The sequence below is a fragment of the Solanum dulcamara genome, chromosome 6 (assembly GCF_947179165.1).
Source record: "Solanum dulcamara chromosome 6, daSolDulc1.2, whole genome shotgun sequence".
NCBI lineage: Eukaryota > Viridiplantae > Streptophyta > Magnoliopsida > Solanales > Solanaceae > Solanum > Solanum dulcamara.
In genome coordinates, this window is record NC_077242.1 from 76,020,304 (window position 1) to 76,041,855 (window position 21,552).

General features: G+C 33.0%; 1 protein-coding gene and 1 long non-coding RNA gene across 4 annotated transcripts; both read right to left on the reverse strand.

Moving 5' to 3' along the window:
- Positions 1 to 51: 51 nt before the first annotated feature.
- LOC129891577 (protein REDUCED CHLOROPLAST COVERAGE 2) lies at positions 52 to 14,913 on the reverse strand. 3 transcript variants are annotated; one of them, XM_055966982.1, is made up of 24 exons: positions 14,646 to 14,913; positions 13,659 to 13,720; positions 13,324 to 13,416; positions 11,818 to 11,890; positions 10,690 to 11,040; positions 9,860 to 9,924; positions 9,104 to 9,235; positions 8,948 to 8,989; positions 8,353 to 8,859; positions 8,092 to 8,249; positions 7,479 to 7,971; positions 7,252 to 7,314; positions 7,064 to 7,165; positions 5,737 to 6,045; positions 5,558 to 5,650; positions 5,364 to 5,465; positions 5,182 to 5,286; positions 4,673 to 4,806; positions 3,657 to 3,840; positions 3,436 to 3,567; positions 3,240 to 3,364; positions 2,935 to 3,016; positions 713 to 2,839; positions 52 to 619 (listed from the first exon to the last, which is right to left on the reverse strand). In XM_055966982.1, exons 1-24 carry the CDS (start codon positions 14,713 to 14,715, stop codon positions 527 to 529), a joined length of 5,697 nt encoding a protein of 1,898 aa, XP_055822957.1. In that variant the 5' UTR covers positions 14,716 to 14,913; the 3' UTR covers positions 52 to 526. The 3 variants fall into 3 exon arrangements, with proteins under 3 accessions (XP_055822957.1, XP_055822958.1, XP_055822956.1); XM_055966983.1 differs by having other exon boundaries at positions 704 to 2,839; positions 3,240 to 3,352; positions 14,646 to 14,912; XM_055966981.1 differs by having other exon boundaries at positions 704 to 2,839; positions 14,646 to 14,912.
- A 5,682-nt stretch (positions 14,914 to 20,595) lies between these two features.
- Positions 20,596 to 21,552, reverse strand: LOC129893110 (uncharacterized). Its single transcript, XR_008767391.1, has 2 exons — positions 21,289 to 21,552; positions 20,596 to 20,738 (listed from the first exon to the last, which is right to left on the reverse strand). It is a non-coding gene; the product is annotated as an uncharacterized LOC129893110 (long non-coding RNA).

Here is a 21,552-nt window from a genome sequence, read left to right on the forward strand (position 1 = left end):
GTAAAATATTTGTGAAAGTAAATGGGCATATGGTAAAGATGCAAACACAAGTTAGAAGAGTAGATTACTAGATTTCAAGAAACCATAGAGTTGCACTCAAAACAAAATGGTAAGATTAAATTACAAAATCCATGAAGTTGTCTTTACTCTATACAAAAAGTTCTACACTAAACTATGAAGCATCACTTATTAGATTTGACAGTAATCAGCATCCAAACCTGGTTATTGCAAAAGTATGCGACGAGAAAACAATCACTTGACCTCGATTTCAGAAGATGATTCGCTTCTCATGCACTGTTGTTCATCTCAAACGTATCCCCTGACAAACTCGACAGAGTTGCAATCTTTTGCATCTTCTGTTCGAGCCCACAAAATTGAAGAGAAAAGTGAAATTTAACAAATACATGGATGGACTCAGTTCCTTTAGGAGTCGATATAAGTATATTTTCTCTGTGCAGCAACCTGTGGTCGTGCTAACAAAAATTCCAACGAGTTTGCTTCAACCAAGTCAAACTGTACCAGGAAGTCAGTACATTACTTGGTTTTGATCTTCACCGGACATCTGAGCAGGAAAACAGCTCTGCGATTCAGCTGCTGTCCTTGAGGGATACCCAGTCAGCTGTAAAGTAAAGACACAAAAAACCAATTGATGAAGAGAAGGTCACTGCTTTTAAATGAATGTAGTATTTCTTCAACTTGCTACCTCAACAACCTCATTTTCACTGTCACTATAATCTCCCCAACGCTTGGTTCCTTTCTCCTCAAGAACGACAGTACTACATGTTTCTTTTGACGTAGTAATCTCATCAGATTGTGCAGGTGTATCTTCAGACATTTCTCCATTTTCACATTGTGATTTCTCATCAACTTTAGGAATGTCATGTTGTTTTTCCACATCTTCTTCCTGATCCTGCATGATCTGCTGACTTTCTGTCTGGTCAGTTACCAAACTACTGGAGGTTTCCACTTCAGTTCCATCGGCCACCGCTGTATCGTGATTTTCAGCAGCTTCTTCCACAGTTACAGCTGAAGGGGATTCTCCTGCCTCAACTGGAGATACTGGAAGTCCGTCGTCAGTCACTGATGTACTGTTCAAGGATGCTGGAGAACCATCCGGTGATACTGGTATGCTATTTGGTGATATTGCATATCCATTTGGTGAAGCCATGTAACCATTTGGAGCAACTGGAAAGCCATTTGGAACCCATGGTTGGCCAGGGACAAATTCAGCTGCATGTGGGTTCATGATTCTAGGAATAGCGAAATGGCTGGCATCCCCATTAGGTTCACCATTGAGAAAAGCAGGCTTGTTTCGTGGAACTCGATTTCCAGACCTACCATAGCCACCTGACAAGCGTGGACCATACGGAACTCGCGCTGTTGCTGACTGATGCGGTGATCTACGAACAGGACTCAGAGGAAGCAGAGGAGGGATATTTACAGGAGGGGGCAATATTCCTCCATGCTCCTTGAAACCTGGTGCTGGGATAGTGCCAAAAACTGGAATAGGCGATGGATTAAATGGTGGTGCAGCTGCCGAAAGTTTTTTGGTTGCTTCTTTTCCAGCCTCAGAATCACCTTGCTGGTCTGATTCAGTAAGCACGGTACTAGCATTGCTGGTAATATCTTTATCTACTCCAGTTGGCAATGTGACACTTCCTGGATCACTGGGTTCATCATCATTCTTCTCTTTCACTGCAGCTCCTTCATTTGTAAGACAAGAATCCTTCTCTGTCACTAAATCATTAGCAGGTTCAAGATCAGAAGAGTTGTCTGGGATTTTATCAGCTTTGCTTTCCAGCATATTGACTTTGGAAGTAGCATTTGAATCACTGGAAGAACGATTATTTTGGATCCCTGGAATGGAGCTATTTGTAGAGTCTCCTTTGTTTTTAGCAGCAGGCTTTACTTCTGAAGCTGTGACAACTCCGTCCTTCTCCCCAGAAGCATCAGCTTTTGTCCCGTCAGAAAATTCGGCTGATACAGGTGCTTTCTCTTTACTCTGTTGAGTGTCACCAGAATCATCATGTTGCTTCTCTCCATTGACTTTCTGAGCCTTTTCTCCATCATTGGTTTTCGCTGTTGTCGGCAGAGTTGAATCAGTTGCCACAGTCTCCTTGGTTTGTTCTGAACTACTATCCTTTGGCAATTGCTCTGCCACTGCTTTCACAATGGTACCAGGTGGAGCTAAAGCAACTTCTTTGTAAGAAAATAGTTTTCCAGCTGCCTGAACGCTGATTGAGCTGACAATTGAATTAGTTTTGACAACTTGTTCTGTTTGAGCAGGGGTGATAGGTGCTGATTTTGGCTTAGAAGATCTCTCAGTACCACCAGTTGGTGAAGCAGCAGTGTTTAACTTAGGGCTGAAACTAGCACTCTTCACAAACTTCTTTGAAGCAGGAGATAGCCCAGATGATGCCGTAGATTCATTTGTAGTCAATCTTGGAGATGGAAAATTAGTGGTTTTACCTCGAGCTCTAGGTAAATGGGAAGCATTCGTGAAGTTAGTGTTAAGTTTTGCAAGGTTAGGTCTCCTAGAACTAGAAATCTTACGGCTCATTGTTGAACGGCCTTTTGGTAAAGCCTCTTGCCATCCTTCCTCAGAGGTATCCTCTAGTATCACGTCATCATTTTTCTCCAGTAATGTCTGTTCTATCAAAATGTGATCAGATTCCTTAGGTGTGGGTTCTGCAATCTTCAATTCTGATTTGTTGTCTAATTCCGACTTGTTCTCTTTATCACTGGAGTTCTCCACAACAGGACTAGTTGGAGAAAGAAGTTCATCCTTCTCAAATTCATCGGTAGCTATTCCCCCATTTTGCCCTGCTTTGCCTTTAACCTATATACGATAAATGAGGAAATTTAAATAGGATACTTCAATGAAGTGAACTAAATAGAAAATGGTTGTTTATATCAGGAGAAAGAAGCCCAAACCTTTGCACGAGCTTGCTTCTTTTGCGCTTCTCTAGCCTTCATCTCAGCATCTGGAGCTATGTAATCCAATAAATCCGAGACACTACACATATCAAAGAGGAAAACAAAATTTTGATTAGGGTATGCAAGTATGGAATAGGAAATAAAAAACTACTGAATCGCTTTTCTATATAAATTTGTTACTCTTTCAAATTTGTGCAAGGTTACTTTTTAAAAAAGCCAAATTTATACAGCGAGTTGTTTCCTACAATTCTAACTAAATAATAAAATGTAAACTTAGGAAAAGAAGAAAAGAATATTACTACCTTAGATGGCCTTTGCTAGAGATAGAGGCATCAGGCTTCGGGGTACCATTCCGTGCAGCTTCTTGCTGCTCAAGTGCTTTAGACTCAAAATACTCAAGCCATGCCGCAGCATCCTGCAGAAAATTCTGAATAAGATTGACACAAGGTTCATCATTGAGAAACAAGCTGAATAACCAGACTTCAAACTAATTTATACCTGAGTACGTAAATCATCGGGTCCAAGTTTAGCTTGCAGTATCTGAAGTGTAGTTTGCTCATGCTGAACGCTCAAGGAATATGCTTCCATTAAAGAAAGAGCAATTGCAATAGCATGGTAGCTGGCAGCAGTCTGGAGGAGACAAACATTTGGGTTAAGAAAAATTTAATATGCCAACGGGCTGATTTTCTGGACACAAACATAATAGAGAGAGAAATTACTTGAATATGGTCAGCTCCAAGAAGTCTCTGGTTACACTTAAGAGCCTCGTGAAGGTACCTAAGTGCAACGTGGACATTTCCGAGACCTTCCTCCATCATTGCAACATTTATATATGTTGCAGCAGTATTTGGATGAGAAGGTCCACAAGTAAGATGCAAAAGATAGAGGGCACGATTGACATACCTGAATAGAGAAAAACAATTATCACTTTGTCAGTAATCATAACAAAGTGTTCTCATACAAGATGATGCAAGGCACAAATCATTAAAATTACATAAACACAAAGAAGTTGGCATGGTTATTCCATTATTTATCTAATACCAAGTTTCAGTTCCTTGCATTCAAAGAATGGTTCAGGCTGCATCATGCTTAATAACTAACGCTACAAACATCTTCTAATAAGTGACATTGAATAGAATCAGGAAGGCAAAACTCAAACCATTAGCCTCGTGGCCTTTCCCTGGGGCACGAGGATAAATTAAACAAGATTGTTTCCACTATAAATAGAAAAATGAATTTCAATAATAGAGCCATAGCTATATCTTCTATATAGTGAAGTAAAGTCAGTGAGGGAATGGAAGAAGATCTGCAAGAGAAGCAATTTCTGCTGGAAAAAAGAGTCTGCAACAAGCAACGGTGGACCAAGTAATAGCCAGTTTAGACAAGCTTCTACAAAGCTAAAAAGTGCTGCTTTTTTTTAAAAAAAAAAATACTTATTTAGAGAGTGAAGGTGTTTGGGTGAAGAAATAAATGATTTTGGATAGTAACAGAAGCTGAAAAAGCAGCTTCTCCAAAACAAATAAGCACTGCAGTTGATTTATTCTTTTTAAGTTGATGAATAAGAGAAGCTATTCAAAAACCTGATAAACATGAAGAGATACCATCAGATTTAATCAATAAGGATCAACACAGTAAGTTTCCATCACTCTAGAGTTGATGGCTAGCAATGAAATAAACAAATAATCATGACTTTGTATGCCAGAGTTTTCCATGAGGAAGGGAGAGGTACACATACTTTAATGCCAACTCGGTGTGTTGAAGTCGGTAGTAGAAAACTGCTAAATCTCCATAACTCTTCATTGTATCTGGGTGGTCAAGTCCAAGCTCTCTTTCATTAATATCCAAAGCTTTTTGTTGATAAATAGTAGCCTGATATGAGGAATCATTGCATATATAAGAGAGAAAATCATGATTCGCAAATGTTAAGAACTATAAAAGAAAATTAGCATTGTAACCAGTGAAACAGAAAAGGCAGCAATTTCCATAAAAAGGTTTTTCGTGAAATAGAACACTCTGCTTTTAAGAAAATTCTACTGACCAAAATATGTCCCTCCTACATGGGGACAGGATGCTCACATAACACACTAGTAGCAAACACTTACTGTTTGCCCTATCCAATGTATGGGACACGATGCACAAATAACATAAACAGACTAGTATTTCAGTTATTTAGGCAATTCAAAAAGATGCCAGCATTTACCAAAGTTGTGAAGCCATTTCAGAATCTAAAATATAAATTTATACCTGATTAAAATCTCCAGTATGGTAGAGTACCACAGCTAAGAGACTGTATGCACCCGCTGTCATTCGATGGTAAGGACCACATACAGAAACGAGTTTTGAGAGTGCCTTCGAAATTAAAACAAATCTCAGTTCGAAACCTTTAATGATGATCAAGTTGTGCCATTGAACCACAAAAATGTTACCTTAGTTCCAAAAGTTACAGCATCCTCCAGTTTGCCTTTATCCAGAGAAGTTTTGGATGATTCCAGCAATGTACGCCCATCCGCTGATGAGCATGCAACATGCTGTTGAGAACATCCACAATTGTCAAAATTTCCTGAGGTTCCTCCTAATAATTCACATTCTGCATCTGACATTTGGAAACTAGTGTGCATACCTTGTACACAGGGACCATGCTTATGATATCCGACTTCTTGAAAGGAAATGGAGAGTCCATGTCATAGTCTTTGGGGACAAGCTCAAGTCCTACCTGAAATATTATTTGTTAGTACAGATGAGGTGGGTAAGATTTACCAAGGACCGGACACCAATTTCTTAGCATTAGAATTTGATTACCTTATGACAAAGACCTCGAAGAATGGCAAATTTTCTAAGATCCTCCCTACTTTCATCCTTCCACTGCCACCCAAACCTCTTCGAAAGAAAATTTTCTATCCACTTCCATTTCAAATCATCATCTGAATCATCATTTTCTGCAGAGGGATTCCCGAGCAATACGTTTAAACAAGAAGCAATTGATGCAGCCACATTAGCAATATTATCAACTGCTGCCACAACAGCCTGCAGTATGTGTTTGTAAGCTCTGACAACCATCTCGTGAATACAAAGAGATTGAACGTGAGGAAGTTTGTCTGCAAGTTCCACCTGACATCAGAAGCAAAAAATGAAATAAAGTTAAATCTTAAGTTTAGAAATTAAAACAAAAAGAAGTTGAGTTGGCTGCACAATTTTTACCAAGAAAACATCAAAAAGACTTTTAACAGTTTCCACTTCCCTTCCCTTAAGTCTCTTCCTACCAACTAAGTATCGCGTGAATTAACAGAATGGAGACCAAACAAAATTACAAGAAAATGGTGAATAACAGGTCGTGACCCTCCCGAGACCCCACTTGTGGGATTACACTAGGTATGTTGTCGTTGTTGAAGGGTATTCAGAAAACCTAGCAAAGGCTTTTTACAAAGGTGTAACAAACACTATCCTAGTCTATAAAAATTAAGCATTACAGGAAACAAGCCTAAAAGTATGTAAATGAGAAACTAAACACTCAGAATTCAGACACTATGCGACTGTTTAATATTCTAGAACAGACATTATCAAATAGCCTTCTCACTGATTTAAAAGAGCTAGTAGGAAAGAATTTATACTGAAACATGGAGTAGGGAAACTTGGTAAAATATCTTGGGAAGCAAAACTTGGTTATTTCTCTCGGGAAGTCGAGTTTTATTCACAGAAGATCCTCTGGAAGGATAAAAACTAGAAGAATCGGAGTTTACAACTCTGCTAATGAGATACTAAAAAGTATTGCTATTCATTGACTTTCTTTCATAAGAATATTGTATTGGCTAGTTAATTGTTATTCATAGAAGTAGTACGCATTTTTTACTTTTTAGAATCTCCAGTATCCAGTGTCAGCAATGAAAAATTAGGAGACGAAATGATTTTGGTCTTGGATGTGAGAATACAAGGTTGATTGTCATAAAGTGACTGCTATTTACTATGAGGTCATCTACAGTTAGAACTTAGTTCAGTGCTTTTAAAGCTGATTAGAAATCTATGCTTCCCTTTACTCAAAGTATATAGAAATTAGGGCCTGGACACTGCACTAATAAAGTTAGAAATGACTGCATAGATTTATTGAGATTTTAATGCCTGAAGTAATTACCACGCGTCCCAAGGAGAACATTTGCAAACCCCTGGTGTGCATGAAATCTGTCAGTGTCCTTCCATCAACAGGTGAAAGCTCCAGTGACCCAAAATCAGCAACCTTTCAAAAGTTCAATTTTGTAGCCAGCAAGAGTTGGTAAAATTTCAAGAAGCAGGATAAACATGCAAGTATATAGAGGCACTGACCAGTTTTGGAAGGGCAGTATCAGCGTAGTATTTATGTGCCATACTGATCAACTCATCGGGTGACTGTCAAAATAAACAGAACCAGAATACAGTTTAAGAACTGGACATGATGATGGAGCATGACAGATTTATCTTACGCGTGACCCCTCAGAGCTATTGTTTCATACATTGCAGTTTTGAAACTAAACATGCAAGGAATGGTACGGGTATAAAAGCCAGCAACACACCTTAAGGTGAAGACCAGTTTCTGACTCCTTTAGGCGCAAATATGCTGCTTCAGGTAGCACCTTTTTCCAAAGAACTTCCATTTCCTCGTCTAGTTTCTCTAGCTCTTTCTTGTTCGCGTCACTTGAAGAAACTTCGTTCCCTGAACTGGCTTTGCTGCTCTTGTCATCTGATTTCTTCTTAATTTCCTTCAGCAGACCACCATGCTTCCCAAGACCCTTTACCGCTGGCTCTACTTTAGCTTCATCAGTTTGCTTAGACTCAACTTTCCCGGAGGCTTGATTTTGCAAATGTTGCACCCAACATGCACCCAGTTCCCATCTAATAGATTTCACTTGTTTACTACCTTCTTCCTGTAACTTCTGCAAGCTTTCACCGAGAACCTGTCTTACTAAAGACTTAGCAGCCTGAACGTCTTCGACATCTGCACCTTGTAATTTATGTACTTGGCTAGATGGCTGAGGCGTTGATGACTTGTGCAACAGCATTCTCAAGCTGCATAAGATGAAGAATACCGTTAGTAGAATAGTTCATGAAAATCAAAAACAATTCACTGGCGTACATATATTGATCTAATGATCTTATTGGCATCTGATTCTGGCTAACTATACTAACCTATTAACATTTAATGCGTTTGCACCTCCCTCTGCCTGGTCATCTATTTCAATATCCTGAGGAATGGGATTTGTTCCCCAGTTCACCTCAGCTACAACTTTTACGATAGCTGTGTAGCCACAGTGTCTAACCACCACTACACCCAAGGTAGAAGTATCCTGCAATAACACATAACGATCATAAGATATGAATGCTTCACCGAATAGCAAATCAACTTGCAGATAAATGACTAATTACAAACATATATATATTGAAACTGACATGAACAGTTGCGCTCTCATCTGCAGTTATGCCTTTAAGTAAGTTTCTCTTTGCAAGATCCTCTGGCGACATGCCTAGCACCTGAATGCCATCGTTTTTGTTGTCCAATTTCTTGCTCGCATCTGACATATCTTTTGTCACACTGATAAGAAGATCTCCAATTTTTTCCTCGTATGAAATTGTAGAACTAGAGCTATTGTCCACTAGTTGCTTTATGGAAGCAACTGCTTTGAGAACTGATACATCAACGAATAGACTGTGCAGTAGAAACGCTTTCCTATCTCTAATTTGCCTTTCTTCCGCTGTTTTACAAGGCATTGCTGCCAGAATCGCAAATTCCTTCGCCCACGGCCTATGATCATGCTTACCATCTCTTCCCTGTCCACCTCCATTTCCTCCCCAATTCTCATCTTCCATGGGAAGTGGAGGGAAAGTAGCTGGATTTTCAGCAACAAAAGGAGGGACAACCCATGTGTTCGCTCGAAAACCATAAGGAAGATTCCCAAACTGTAAGCAAAGGTGACCATTCTTGAGCATTCGTTGTTTGCATATTCTTGAACTCAAGACAACTTTCATATAGACAAATATTACTAACCTTATTATGCTCAGTGAATCCTTTCATGAGAGCCTTGTATGCCTGGAACAAACGAACAATTAACAAAGAAATGATATATATTGTCGATGCCAATACATACTGAATTTGTGTGGTCAGATAGATGATAAAAGTTTAACAAAATGCATTCTCACTCACAGCATCAAAAACTCGACTTAATTGTTGCAACAATCCAACCAAAGAGTGACTCGAAAGAGCGCGTTTTCCAGCAGGATAGAAACCTGTCCTAGAAGCAACAATTGTTGTTGGCTTGCCACTGCAAATTCGGACCTGTAATGTATTTCAAGAGCCATTATTTAATGTATTTCAAGAGCCATTATTTAATGTATTTCAAGAGCCATTATTTAATGTATTTATCTTTATCATTCCAGAAAAAAAGAAAAAAAAAACATATCCATTGTAATCCCCACAAGTGGGGGTCTGAGGAGAGGGTAGACTGTACAAAACCTTAGTAAAGCATCTCAAAGCAATTTGAAAAAGAGAATGCAAAAATGAAAGCAGTAACAACAACGAAATAAAGCACTATGGAAAGCAGAACATAGCATATAGAAAAAGAACAGTAACAACAATGAATTAATGTGATAACCGAAGCACAAGAAACACATATGGTAACAGCAATCGACAAACAAGAAACATAGATTGCAACAGCAATCGACGAACAAGAAACTACGAGAATTGTGTTAATACGTTCACCTCCACAGAAATGATTAACTATATTATTTTATTAATTTCAATACTTCTATCCAAACATGTAACTTTTAATTTTTAAAACCAGTTTCAACATCTGAAAGTGCTTTTCAACACTTGACAGTTGACACTTATCAGCTATTTTTAATCAGCTAATCTGAACGGATTTCTTCGCAACAACTAAATATTAAAACAAAGAAAGCTCACATCTATTTGGAAAAAATCATCTTCTGTTTTATCCTCAAGGAATGGTCGACTTGATCTCCTAATATCTGCAAAATCCAAATAAAAGATTAGCAGATAAAAATATAACTTCGAAAGTAAAAGACGGATCTTTTATTCATTAATCAAATTTGCAGCTACAAGTAAGAACCAAAAAATACCACAACAACATACCACCTGCAATCTCTTACACCTTGTTTGGATGGTTGTTACCCATTGTATTGTATTGTATTGTTAGTTTAAATATAATGTTTGTTTTGATTGTTACTTAATTTTTCTTGTATCGTATTATTTAAATCCATCATTAGGTAACGACAAAAGGACTCATTTTGTATAACGACCGATTTGGCATGATCGCGCGTCATTACCTTAATATTTTCTTTTCATTTTGTCTTTACGTATTGTTAAAGGAATTATATTTTATCCTTTATTCTACCTTTTCAAAATAGCTCTATCCTGTACCCTAGTTTCTTGTAGTTATATCATTTAAATTATAAACGTGTGAGATTATATAACGACGGAGAATGATACAACATATCCAAATATTGTATTCATTAAAACAATACAATACGAAACACTACAATACAACATAATACAATACAATACACGACGACTAACTACTAACATATTATCCAAATCCTCGACTTAAATATCGTCTTGGCTATTGAGTAAGAACAAAAAAAAAATTGCAACCAGGAAAAGCCTTTGAAAATTCTTTCCCGTGCATTTTCAGCTCTAATAATCAAATAGAAAATTGCATACCACATAAACACAATAATAAAATTAATTACATAATTACTACAAAAAAAACTCACATTGGATCGGAGGAGTGAGATGAGCGAACGAGAAGAAGTCGTAGAACTGTCCCAACCGCGGCGGGGGACACATCATCGCGGGATCACCTTTCTCCGCCGCGTCGCCGGCATCGGCGCAGTCGCATCCGGCGGCGGCATCCGGCTTCGACGGCTTAGCGCCGACCTTTTTCGGTTCCTGAGTTTTAGGCTTGCCTGATTTTGGTTCGGCCAGTGCATTTTCTGGACCGGGTTCAGTACCGGTTCGACCGGTGGTTTTGGGTGAAGAAGATGAACCGGCGAAAGAAGTGGTGCATGCAACTATGTCGAGAAGTCTTCTAATATGAGCCACTGCTTGCTCTTCTGTATAATCCTCTGCAACAAAATAAAATAAAATATATAAAATAAAATATATTTTTTAAAAAAAATTATTCGGTGATTAATGACGATGATAATTAATGGCGATGATGGTAGAAGTTGATTGATAGTAGTGATTGATGTTGATGATTGTAATTAGTATCTAATAGTGATTGTAGTGGAAAGTTATGGTTAACGGTGATAAATTGATCATTGTTAATTACGAATGATAGTAATAGTTGATAATGATGGTGATCGGTGATATTTGATATGTTTGATGGTAGTAATTATCGATATTTATGTGAATAGTAGTTGATGGTTGATAGTAATAATTATAAATAATAAGTAGTGATAAGCCGAGGGTCTTTCGGAAACAGCCGCCCTGCCTTTCAAGGTGGGGGTTAGGTCTGCGTACACTCTACCCTTCTCAGACCCCACATTATGGGATTATACTGGGTTTGTTATTGTTGTAAGTAGTGATAATCGTGACAATTGATAATAGTCACTGGTTATAATTATGGCGATCGATAATGATGGTTGGTAATATATGACCTGGTTGATGATGGTAACTGAGGATACGATAATTATAATTAATATTTTGATAGTGATACTATAAATGTTGGCTAGCGATACTAATGGCCGACTATAATATTTAAAAATTTAAAAATTATCGAACGGAAATTTTCAATATCGTAGAATGGCAAATATGTGGTGGGAAAAGGATTAGGGGGATCACGTGATCTTCTTTGTGAGCAGTGCATATATAAGTGGGACCAAGAGCATAAAGAAAAGTACCTTCGATTAAGCTGAGGTGGCACGGTTTCAGCAACACAATCTCCACTGTATCTTTTAGCCTCATTCCTCTCACCTATAACGTAATCAGTGTAATTTCATAAGTAAAATTTAAAAAAATGATGTATATGTAAATCTTATTTTCTACTTTATGAAATAAGTTATTTTTAAAAGAGTATCAGTTCAAGTAAATCATATCAAAGCAGGTTTGAAACTACTAGTACTTATACGACAATAATAATAATAAGTTAAGTGTAATTCCTTAAATGGGAGTTGAGAAGGATGGTGTGTACGCAAACCTTACTTCTACCTTGTGAAGATAGAGACATTATTTTCGAGAAAACTTCATCAAAGGTTTGGAACTATTATTATTTATACAACAATAATAAATTGTGTGTGATTCCATAAGCTGGAGCTAAGAAGGGTGGTGTGTACGCATACCTTACTCTTACTTTGTGAAGATAGAGACATTATTTCCGAAAAAACTTCATCAAAGCAAGTTTGAAACTATTATTACTTATATAGCAATCACATATTTGGTGTAATCCCACAAATAGGGCATAGGAAAGGGGGTGTATACGCAAACCTAACCTATATATTGTGAATACACCTAGCTCAAACAAAACATATCAAAACAGATTTGGAACTATTATAACTTATATATAAATATATATTACTTTTATTTTTTGGTATAACTTAACAAAAATATATGATTAGTAAAGATTCATATAACGGATTTCTAGCTTATTATGTTTTAATACTTGATATATTGAAGAGAAAAAAATCTGCTTAATAATTGTCCTTTTAAATACATAATAAAGGAAGTATATGCTTTCTTATTACAATGAATTTGCATTTTAAAAGTGTGTGAACTATATTTAAAATAATATCATTAGTTAGAAGGTTAATTACATGAATCGTTTTTTTTCTCTAATAGAAGTATTAAATATCAAATTACAAGGACCTTTAAATTTTGGAATTTAACTCTAGTAAATAAAATAAAATTAAGTGATAAATATTTCTTCATTATTAATTAGATGCTTTGGTGTTTGAGTCATGTCTATAGTCGTCTTTGTTAGGGAGTGTTTCATCCCTCCCAAATATAAAACTTTTTTTAACGCCAATTCGAATTTAGTCTGCCCCAAATGGATACTGAAATCGAGTGGAAAGATTAAAAAAAATAAGTAAAGAAAATTATTCAGGATACTTATGATGATAAAAGCCAAAAAATATCAAATACCATATAAAATTAATACAAATGCACACAAATTAACTCAAACACTACAATTATAAAAAAAAAAAAAAAACTCTAACTAACTTGGTTCAAAGTTAAATGTCTAAGCCCCACACCATTAATCACAATTTTATTTAATTTTTGCATTTTCCTTTCAAACTTTTTTTTCACAAAAAAAGTATATATATTTGAAATGGAGGATGAAAAGGACATTATTATAACATGAAAATAGAAAAATATCCCCCCAAAAAAGTAATAAAAATAATAAATTTTACCTCATGTGACAAGGAGTAATTGGTCACGTGACATGTCTCCACATTGACGGCTAAGAGCTTTCTCACATCTAAAATCTTGTCCGTTGATATACCCTAAAATGTCAACCATTTTGATTATTACTTTTACGGATGGTTTGATCTGCGGACTAAATTATTTTAAAATTATAGTCACAAGTTAAAGTTAAAATGAATATTTTGTATGGTCAAAAATTTGTCTTTGGATAAAATTATATCGTTAATCAAACATAATATAAATTTTATCCCAAATTTAATCTCAAATATTTCATCTTATACCACATACCAAACGACTCCTGCCGTTAGTAAATTAACTTTACCTTAAGCATCACTTGTGAGTCTTCAGGTGTTTCCACTGCTATCTCTATAACGTTTGGCAGAACTGTAATTCAAGAATTAACACAAGAAAATAATTATTAATAGAAAAATGCAAAAATAAATAAATAAATATGAATGATCAAATATTTATATTTGGGATTTAGTTATATGCAAAAATTACCTTAATAATGATTAGATTGTGTAAATTATCAATGTGTATACCTTAAAATTCTTTATTTCCATTGAGGCGATGATTAAAAAGTATCGACAACTATGATACTCGTAACGATAATATGTGTCATGGTTTATTATCTCATGAACTTATTATAAAATGTATATGAAAAAACATTTTTCGAAAAAATATTATCGAGGGGTTGATAAACTTTTGTTCTGATAATATATAACATGAATAATTCAAAATTATTTTATTATGTACATTAACAATTCAAGTCTTAATTGAATAAACATTGTTATTATTCACAACTTACGTTAGTTTAATGATATAATAATTCGAGTGTAATTGACTCAATAAATTAGTCGTGAAATTAGCGGGTTCAAAAAACTCATAGATATAAGAAAGTCTTGTCAAATAAAAAAAAAGTCTATCAATTTTCGATTATTAATACGATATAGAAAGAATTCTGATAGAAATTATGCTGGAAACACATAATAAAAACATGGCTTATTTAGAAACTTTAGACTTAAGAGCATAACAATTAGCAATTTGACTCACTTGAATAAAACTTTGATAAATATTGTTAATACAAGATATAAAGAAATTCTGATAAAAATTACATTGGAATTGACAAAAACACATAATAAAACCATTTAGAAACTTTAGACATAGCATAACAATTAGCAATTTGACTTACTTGAATAAAATTTTGATAATTATTATCACAAAAAAAAACATGAGAATTTTGTTTTTTTAAAAAAAAATTGAAGACAATTAATTAAATAAAAAGATAAAGTAGATATAACACAATTACCTTTCTCTTCTTTTTTCTTCTTCTCTCCCTTTGCTTTGTGTGGCTTAGCTTTTCCTGTTTTGGGAGCCATTTTTTTTTCTTCTTCTTAACACTTCAATGAAAATATATATATATATTTTTTTTAAAAAAACTTAAATATTCATATAATTCACATGAGGAAACATTAATGAAAATTCATATGTATTAATAAAATGTTGAACTTTGTTTCAATATTTTTGTTGAAGTAGAAGAAGAAGAAGAGAGGACTTGAATGAAGCAAAGATAAGATGAAGAAGAATGTTATGAAATGAAACAAAGGAAGATAAGGGGAAAGAATATATAACAAGAGTTAAAAATAATTTTTTTTAAATTTTTTTTAGTAGTTCTTGTGAGTATATTATCTAAGAGAAAATATGAAAAAATATAGAAGAGATATAGAGAAGAAATAATATAAGAAGGGTTTTATTTTATTTTGTTTTGTTTTAATTTTGTTTATTTTTGTTGTTGTTGTTGGGGATAGGATAAGGTAATACAATCTCCAAGCCATAGTAGCCTAAGAGATCTTTTAGACCTTTTGTTATTTGTACATATGTGTTGTGTGTATATCAGAAAGAATGTAAGGCTAGCAATTTTAGACCTCTCATTTCTCTTCCAATTCTTTCATCTTTCATCTTGCAATTTACAAGACTTTTTAGGGTATGGGTGAGATAGTTCAGATACCTCCATTCTTAATATTTTGGATTTAAATATCAAAAATGTGAGATTTTTAATAGAAAGTGTTTTACCACCTTAGTGGGCTAGTAACCTTGTTTGGTGGGCGTGTTTAGTGCGAATCATAATTAGTCGGACGAGTAAAATACTAATATCAAATGTTTAATAACCATAGTGAAGGGGAGTGGGGGATGGTTCAGAATAATCCATTTTGAAATTAGAGATGTCGAGTTTGAACCCTAATAATGAATACTTTTGGTAGGATAAAGTGGTTTACCCGATGGTGGAGTTATAATAAAAGTTATGGATTTGACATAATCAATAGCTTTATAGACCTTGCCATTTACGAGCTGAATTGAGGGGACTAGTGAAATAATTGGAGTTCTACCATGAATTATGTGAATAAAATTTTCTTGGTCGAAAGCGCTTTACCCTTTAGTGTGTTTGTCCGACACACCTATCTAGTACGAATTCGAATTAGTCAAACAAATAGCAAAAAAAAGTTAAGATTTTTTTTCATTAAAGAGAACTAATGTTTTACCTACTTAACGCCTATCCAACATGAATATGAATTAATCAGACAAGTGGACTATGGATACCAAATAATTAAACCAAAGTTAAATGGAGTGGAACGAATAATGAATAATTTAGATTAGTTTATTTTTTATTAGAGATGTCGAATTTAAATCTTAACGATGAAAATTTCTTAATAGAAAGTGTTTTACCTAGTGGTGGCTGTATATATAAAAGTTACAAATGAACCTAGTAATCTTTTATATATGTTGAAAAATTTAGGAGTTTATTTTTTGTCATTAAAGGAGAGTAGAAGGAGCTAGACTCAAGAAAAAGTTAAAACAACTTGTTATCATGTTCAAACTATTTGACCTTTTTTCATTTTTTTTCTCATTAGGTGTTTGGAGTCTGTGAAACCTCAATTAAATTCGAATCGCGCACTGTAGGATCTATTCGGGGGTGGCGCTCACAAAATAATTTTCTTTATATCCAGGGCTCGAATTCGAGTCCTGTGATTAAGGGTGGATCAGTCCCACCACTGTACCACAACCCATGTTGTTTAATTTTCTAAAAAAAATAAGAAAGAAGAAGCAAAAAAAGTTCTTTTTGGATTGGGTTTAGAGGATAAGAAGTTTATTTGAAACAACAAAGAAGATTTTCAAGGTTTAATTTAGGCCACGTCTATAAAGAATCAAAGATATTATAATTTTGAAGATGCATTAACAAGTTAGCACCAATAATGTTTTTTATTAGATTTAAAAAAAAATATAATTTTAACCAATTGATATACACTCAGTTAATTCAGTATGTGCTGGATATTTTCATTTCTAAAATAAAACTTCTATATCAATTTTTTTCGTTTGTAGAACTCAAATCTAACCAATTAAGTAGAAGTGAGTGACAAATAGAATTTGAATTAACACATAATTAATTATTAATTAAGTAACATAACTAACATGGCTAACCCTCTTTTTGTTGGGCCTATATAGTTGATAATCATTTTTTAGACATTTAACTAAAAAATAGCTATGACTTCAAAAGTCATTGAAAAATAGCTAATATTTGAAACTCATTATTTATACAATCATGTATTTGAAACTAAAGAAAAGTGAAACTCCATCGTAGTATTCTGAATGATATTTATGACACTATTGGATAATAAATTTTTATAGAGTATTTTATTTAGAGACTGTTATTTAATTTATATCCAGCTTTTAAGAATTTTTACACGTCGTCAATTCATTTCAGAATGTTTGAAGTTTTATATAGATAAAAGGCCTTTTTGTTTGAAGTTAAAATAAAAAATGGTTGAATTTTAATTATATATGTATGAACTTCAATCATATGTGCATGAACTTCAGACAAATAATGATTTAAGTTTAGATAAAAATAACTTAATACAATCATATGTATTTGAACTTGAGTCATATAAAATTTCAAACACTACATATTCTGAAGTTATTACGAAGTGAATTGATTTGCAAATTTATATTACACAACAAATTTAAAAGATTCATTGTAATTAGATTATTTTTATGTTGGATAGCATAGCATCTCTTAAATCTCTGGCTTTGAAGCTAGGAGGTGTAGAAAATGGGCCATTGAATGGTAGGATTTTTAAGGATTCATATAGGGACATTTGTTTTGTAGGACGAAAATGTTTTTTGTGGAAAAATATTTTGTTGAAAAATAGAATTTTTATTTATTTATTTATTAGTGTTTGATAAGTAAAATAAAAAATCTTATCCCAAAAATATTTATGTGTAATCCAGCAAAACACTACGAGTTGATGTGGGACGAGTTGAGCGTTGGTGGCGGGATGGCCAAGGTGAGGGTTGGGGGTGTTAAGTCGATAGGAAGGAGATAAGAAACTTAAAATGTCGCTTACGAAATTTATTTTCTCTATTTTTATTATGATTACCAAATTTTTTTTTTAAGGAACTTATTTTTTTCAAACAGTGCGCCAAACTCACTCATAATGTCCCACTAGAGTCATGACTTTAAATGGAAAATATTACTATTTCATTATAGATTTTAAGTCTTTTTCTTTCCACCCAATATCCGATATTTTCATTAGAGATCAATTAATTTAAATTTATGTTGGCTAGGATCCATTTAGGAATAACGCTTTTTATTAAGAATAATTTTATATTAATAATTTGAAATCGAGATATATAATTAAAAAAAAAGTAGTCATATTCATAGCACCATATTATTTAATGGTAAAATGATTTTAAATTGAAACATCGTGAATTGTGAATATTAAAAGCAAGTAATAGAATTAGGGGTGATAAATAAACGGTTGATGATATTCTTTTTTTAAATGAGTGTGTATGGGGGATGGGGGGTGGGGGTGGGGAGCTAAAATAATAATGGGTTGATGCTTAATCTTACTCAAAGTTAGTTGGATCGAGATGAGTTGAGTTAAAATGACTAAATGATGGATTATAATTCAATCTATTCACAAATCATCATTCTTCAATTTTTGCAATTAAAAAAATAACCATTATTATGAAGTTTCAAATTTTATAGGTAAGATTTCATGACATGAAAATAAAACTTCATAATAATGATTATTATTTGAAGACGAGGTCGAAAAGTGATCAGTGACGCTATTTTTATCTTCTTTATGTGAAATAGTTTAGACAAATAAATTATAAAAAAATAGAAATAAATTGTATATCACTCTCAACTGTCAACTTATTTGTAATTTATTAAGAATGTAATAACTTATGTACGATGACGCAAACTTTGAGGAAAAACAACCTAGTTTAAACAAAATAAATATTTCTATGATTACAACGATCAAATAGTATTTTTTTTTACTCACTTCTTCTCAAATTATCTGAAGTAGTTTTTAAAAATAAGTATCTAATTAATTGTAATTTTAAAAGTTCAAAATAATATCAACTAATTCACCTTTATTAGTTAATTTTTTTTAAGACTACACACACTTCAATTATGTTATTTTTAGTAAAATAGTTAAGAAAGTATTTCTTGAAACGTGTAAGAGAAAATCACAATAGATACTTTGAGACAAAAGTAAAAAACATCGGTCTCACATTAATTTCATGAAAACTAGTTATGTTACGTAACAAAATTTGATGACCAAAAACATTCAATAATGAAAGAAATTTATTTGGTGAAAGTCGAGTCGAATTTTTCAATGAGTTATTCATTTATTAATCTCATTAATTAATTTTAATCTGTCCAAACTCAGCTTAATTTAATCAAATAATTTCCTGAAAAATTGAACTTGGTATGAATCTCATTACTACTATTACATATGTTCTTTTTGGTGTTTGATGTTTTATTTTATAATATGGTAGAAATTTTAAAAAGACGTGACTGAAAATGTTTTCCCATTTTGTGCATAACGATCAAGATGTGACTAGTGATGATGTGTCACGATCCAAACTCCAAGAATAATGATGACATTTAATGGACTTCTATGGTTATATTTTTCTTTTGTCTAAAAATACTTGTTATTTTAATTAAAAATATTTATCTCAAAATAATTATTATTTTTTTCATATTTTTTTAGTTGTCATAATAATATTTTATATAAAATTCTTTAAAAAAATTAATTAGAAGTGTTATTTGGCTAATATATTCCTTATTAATTTTTTAATATTTATCTATTTATGTGCTTCTTAATTCTAAAATAATTAATGTTAAGGGCAAAATTGGAAAGAAATAATTAATTCTCTTTTGATTGTTTAAATTGATAACTATTTTGAGACAAGTATTTTTAGTATATATGACAATTAATATGAGACGGATGGAGTGTCATTTTAGAAATTCAACACAAAACTAATTATTTTTTTTACTTTACCCTTAGTAGTGTTTGTTCTTGGAAATTACGAACAAGTCAATTATAGTACATACATAGAGTAAATATTCAATAATGAGAAATTATATCTTAAGATATATAAAAAGGGCAAAATAGTCCAACACTCCTAATCAACATTTCTTAAGAGGCGTGTACGTAAAAATACAATAAATATTTTGAGACGAAGGAAGTATTTGCCAAGTGAATCGAAATTTATCTTGCAAATTCATCATCTTAGTTAAAATATCAATGTTTTGATGTTATTACAACTCTCTAATGCTAATCCTAGCACTGGAATCCTCGAAAAATCCTTACATTTACAAGAAAATTCAGGAACACCAAACAGAAGTCCGGCCTGATCCAATCCAATCCGACAAAACTTGAATAGTAAAATAAAAGAAAAAATTACTTAAATATACAATTAATTTTGCTACATTCTCTAAAATTCTTTATCATTTTAAAAAATTATAAAAATTTATATTCTCCTCTATTCTCGGATACACCACTTTACATGATGTATCGATCAGATACATTACTTTACGCGATGTATTGGTCAGATACATCACTTTACGCAATATACCAGAACGTTTTGAGATGTATCCGAATTCCACCAAATTTAAGAAATATTTGTAATTTGGAAAAAAACAAAGATAGGATATAATTAGCTCTTAACACTATGAAATTTGTGTAACAGGTAAATTCTTTGCGCTAACTTTAAATATTGTTATGGACTAAGATTATAAATGTCGTTTGGATATATATGAAAACACCATAAATTTGGAATCATATATATAACCTAGGAATGAAATTTCATAAACTTGTGGTGACCGACCTAGTGATATATCAACTTGGAAAATAGAGTAATAATTTGAATTGAAAATCCAATTTTTGTACTTTATAAAAAGGATAAAAATATAGAAAGCTTTCAATCTTCAACTTTCTTAAAGAAAGAAAATATCACGAAGAGACACAAAGGTACAACAAAAAATGCTGCAATTTTCAGTAAATCTTCATTATCCTTTGAGATCACTCCAATTCTTGACCAATCTCCACTATACCTGAAATATTATTAAGTAAAAAATATGGGGAAAATAAAAAAATAAAAAAGAGGAGAAATTACACAATTGGCCACTTGGTGAAAAATATATGCAATTTTTAGCTAATATACATAATATATATACATATATTTTTATATATATGATAGTTTTTTTTCTTTTTCAGTGAACGGCTATATATCTATGTCAATTTCCCATAAAGAATCAAGAAAAAAGAGGGCTTGTTATAGCAAATTGAAATGTATGTGAAATACATTGATCCGACTAATTTAAACATGTATCGTTCAAAGGTCATTTACTTCAAGAAAACCTAAAATTAGCTATAAAATTTATCGCTAAGGACTCAGCTCCTAATTTTGTTGTTTAGCTATAAAACTGTCGATCACTAATTCCTGATTTTCTTAATAATGGTCGAGGGGAAACCGTTGTCCACTAAAAATTTCCCAATTTTTAAAGTTAGAACCCGAAATCTCTAATTCACGTCAGCGTGGTGAAATGTATTCTAAAATGTGAATAAATATAAAAATAAAGTTTATAAATTAGGAAAATTTACCCTGCATCAATGAACCCCAGAGCAAAAACTCCAACAACAGCTTGAACAAGAAAATTTCTTGGAATTTTCAGAGAGAAAATTGAGTTTTCTTCAACTTTTGAATTTTCAGAAAATTCTCTCTTTTTTGCAAATGAAATTGTTGAATGTTTAGTACTCCATCTTCTTTTTCTATATTTCAAAAAAAGATGAGAAAAATTGGTAGAAGAAGAATAGCAATTGACAAAATTTTGTGTGAACAACATTTTCTTATTTCATCCAGGAAAA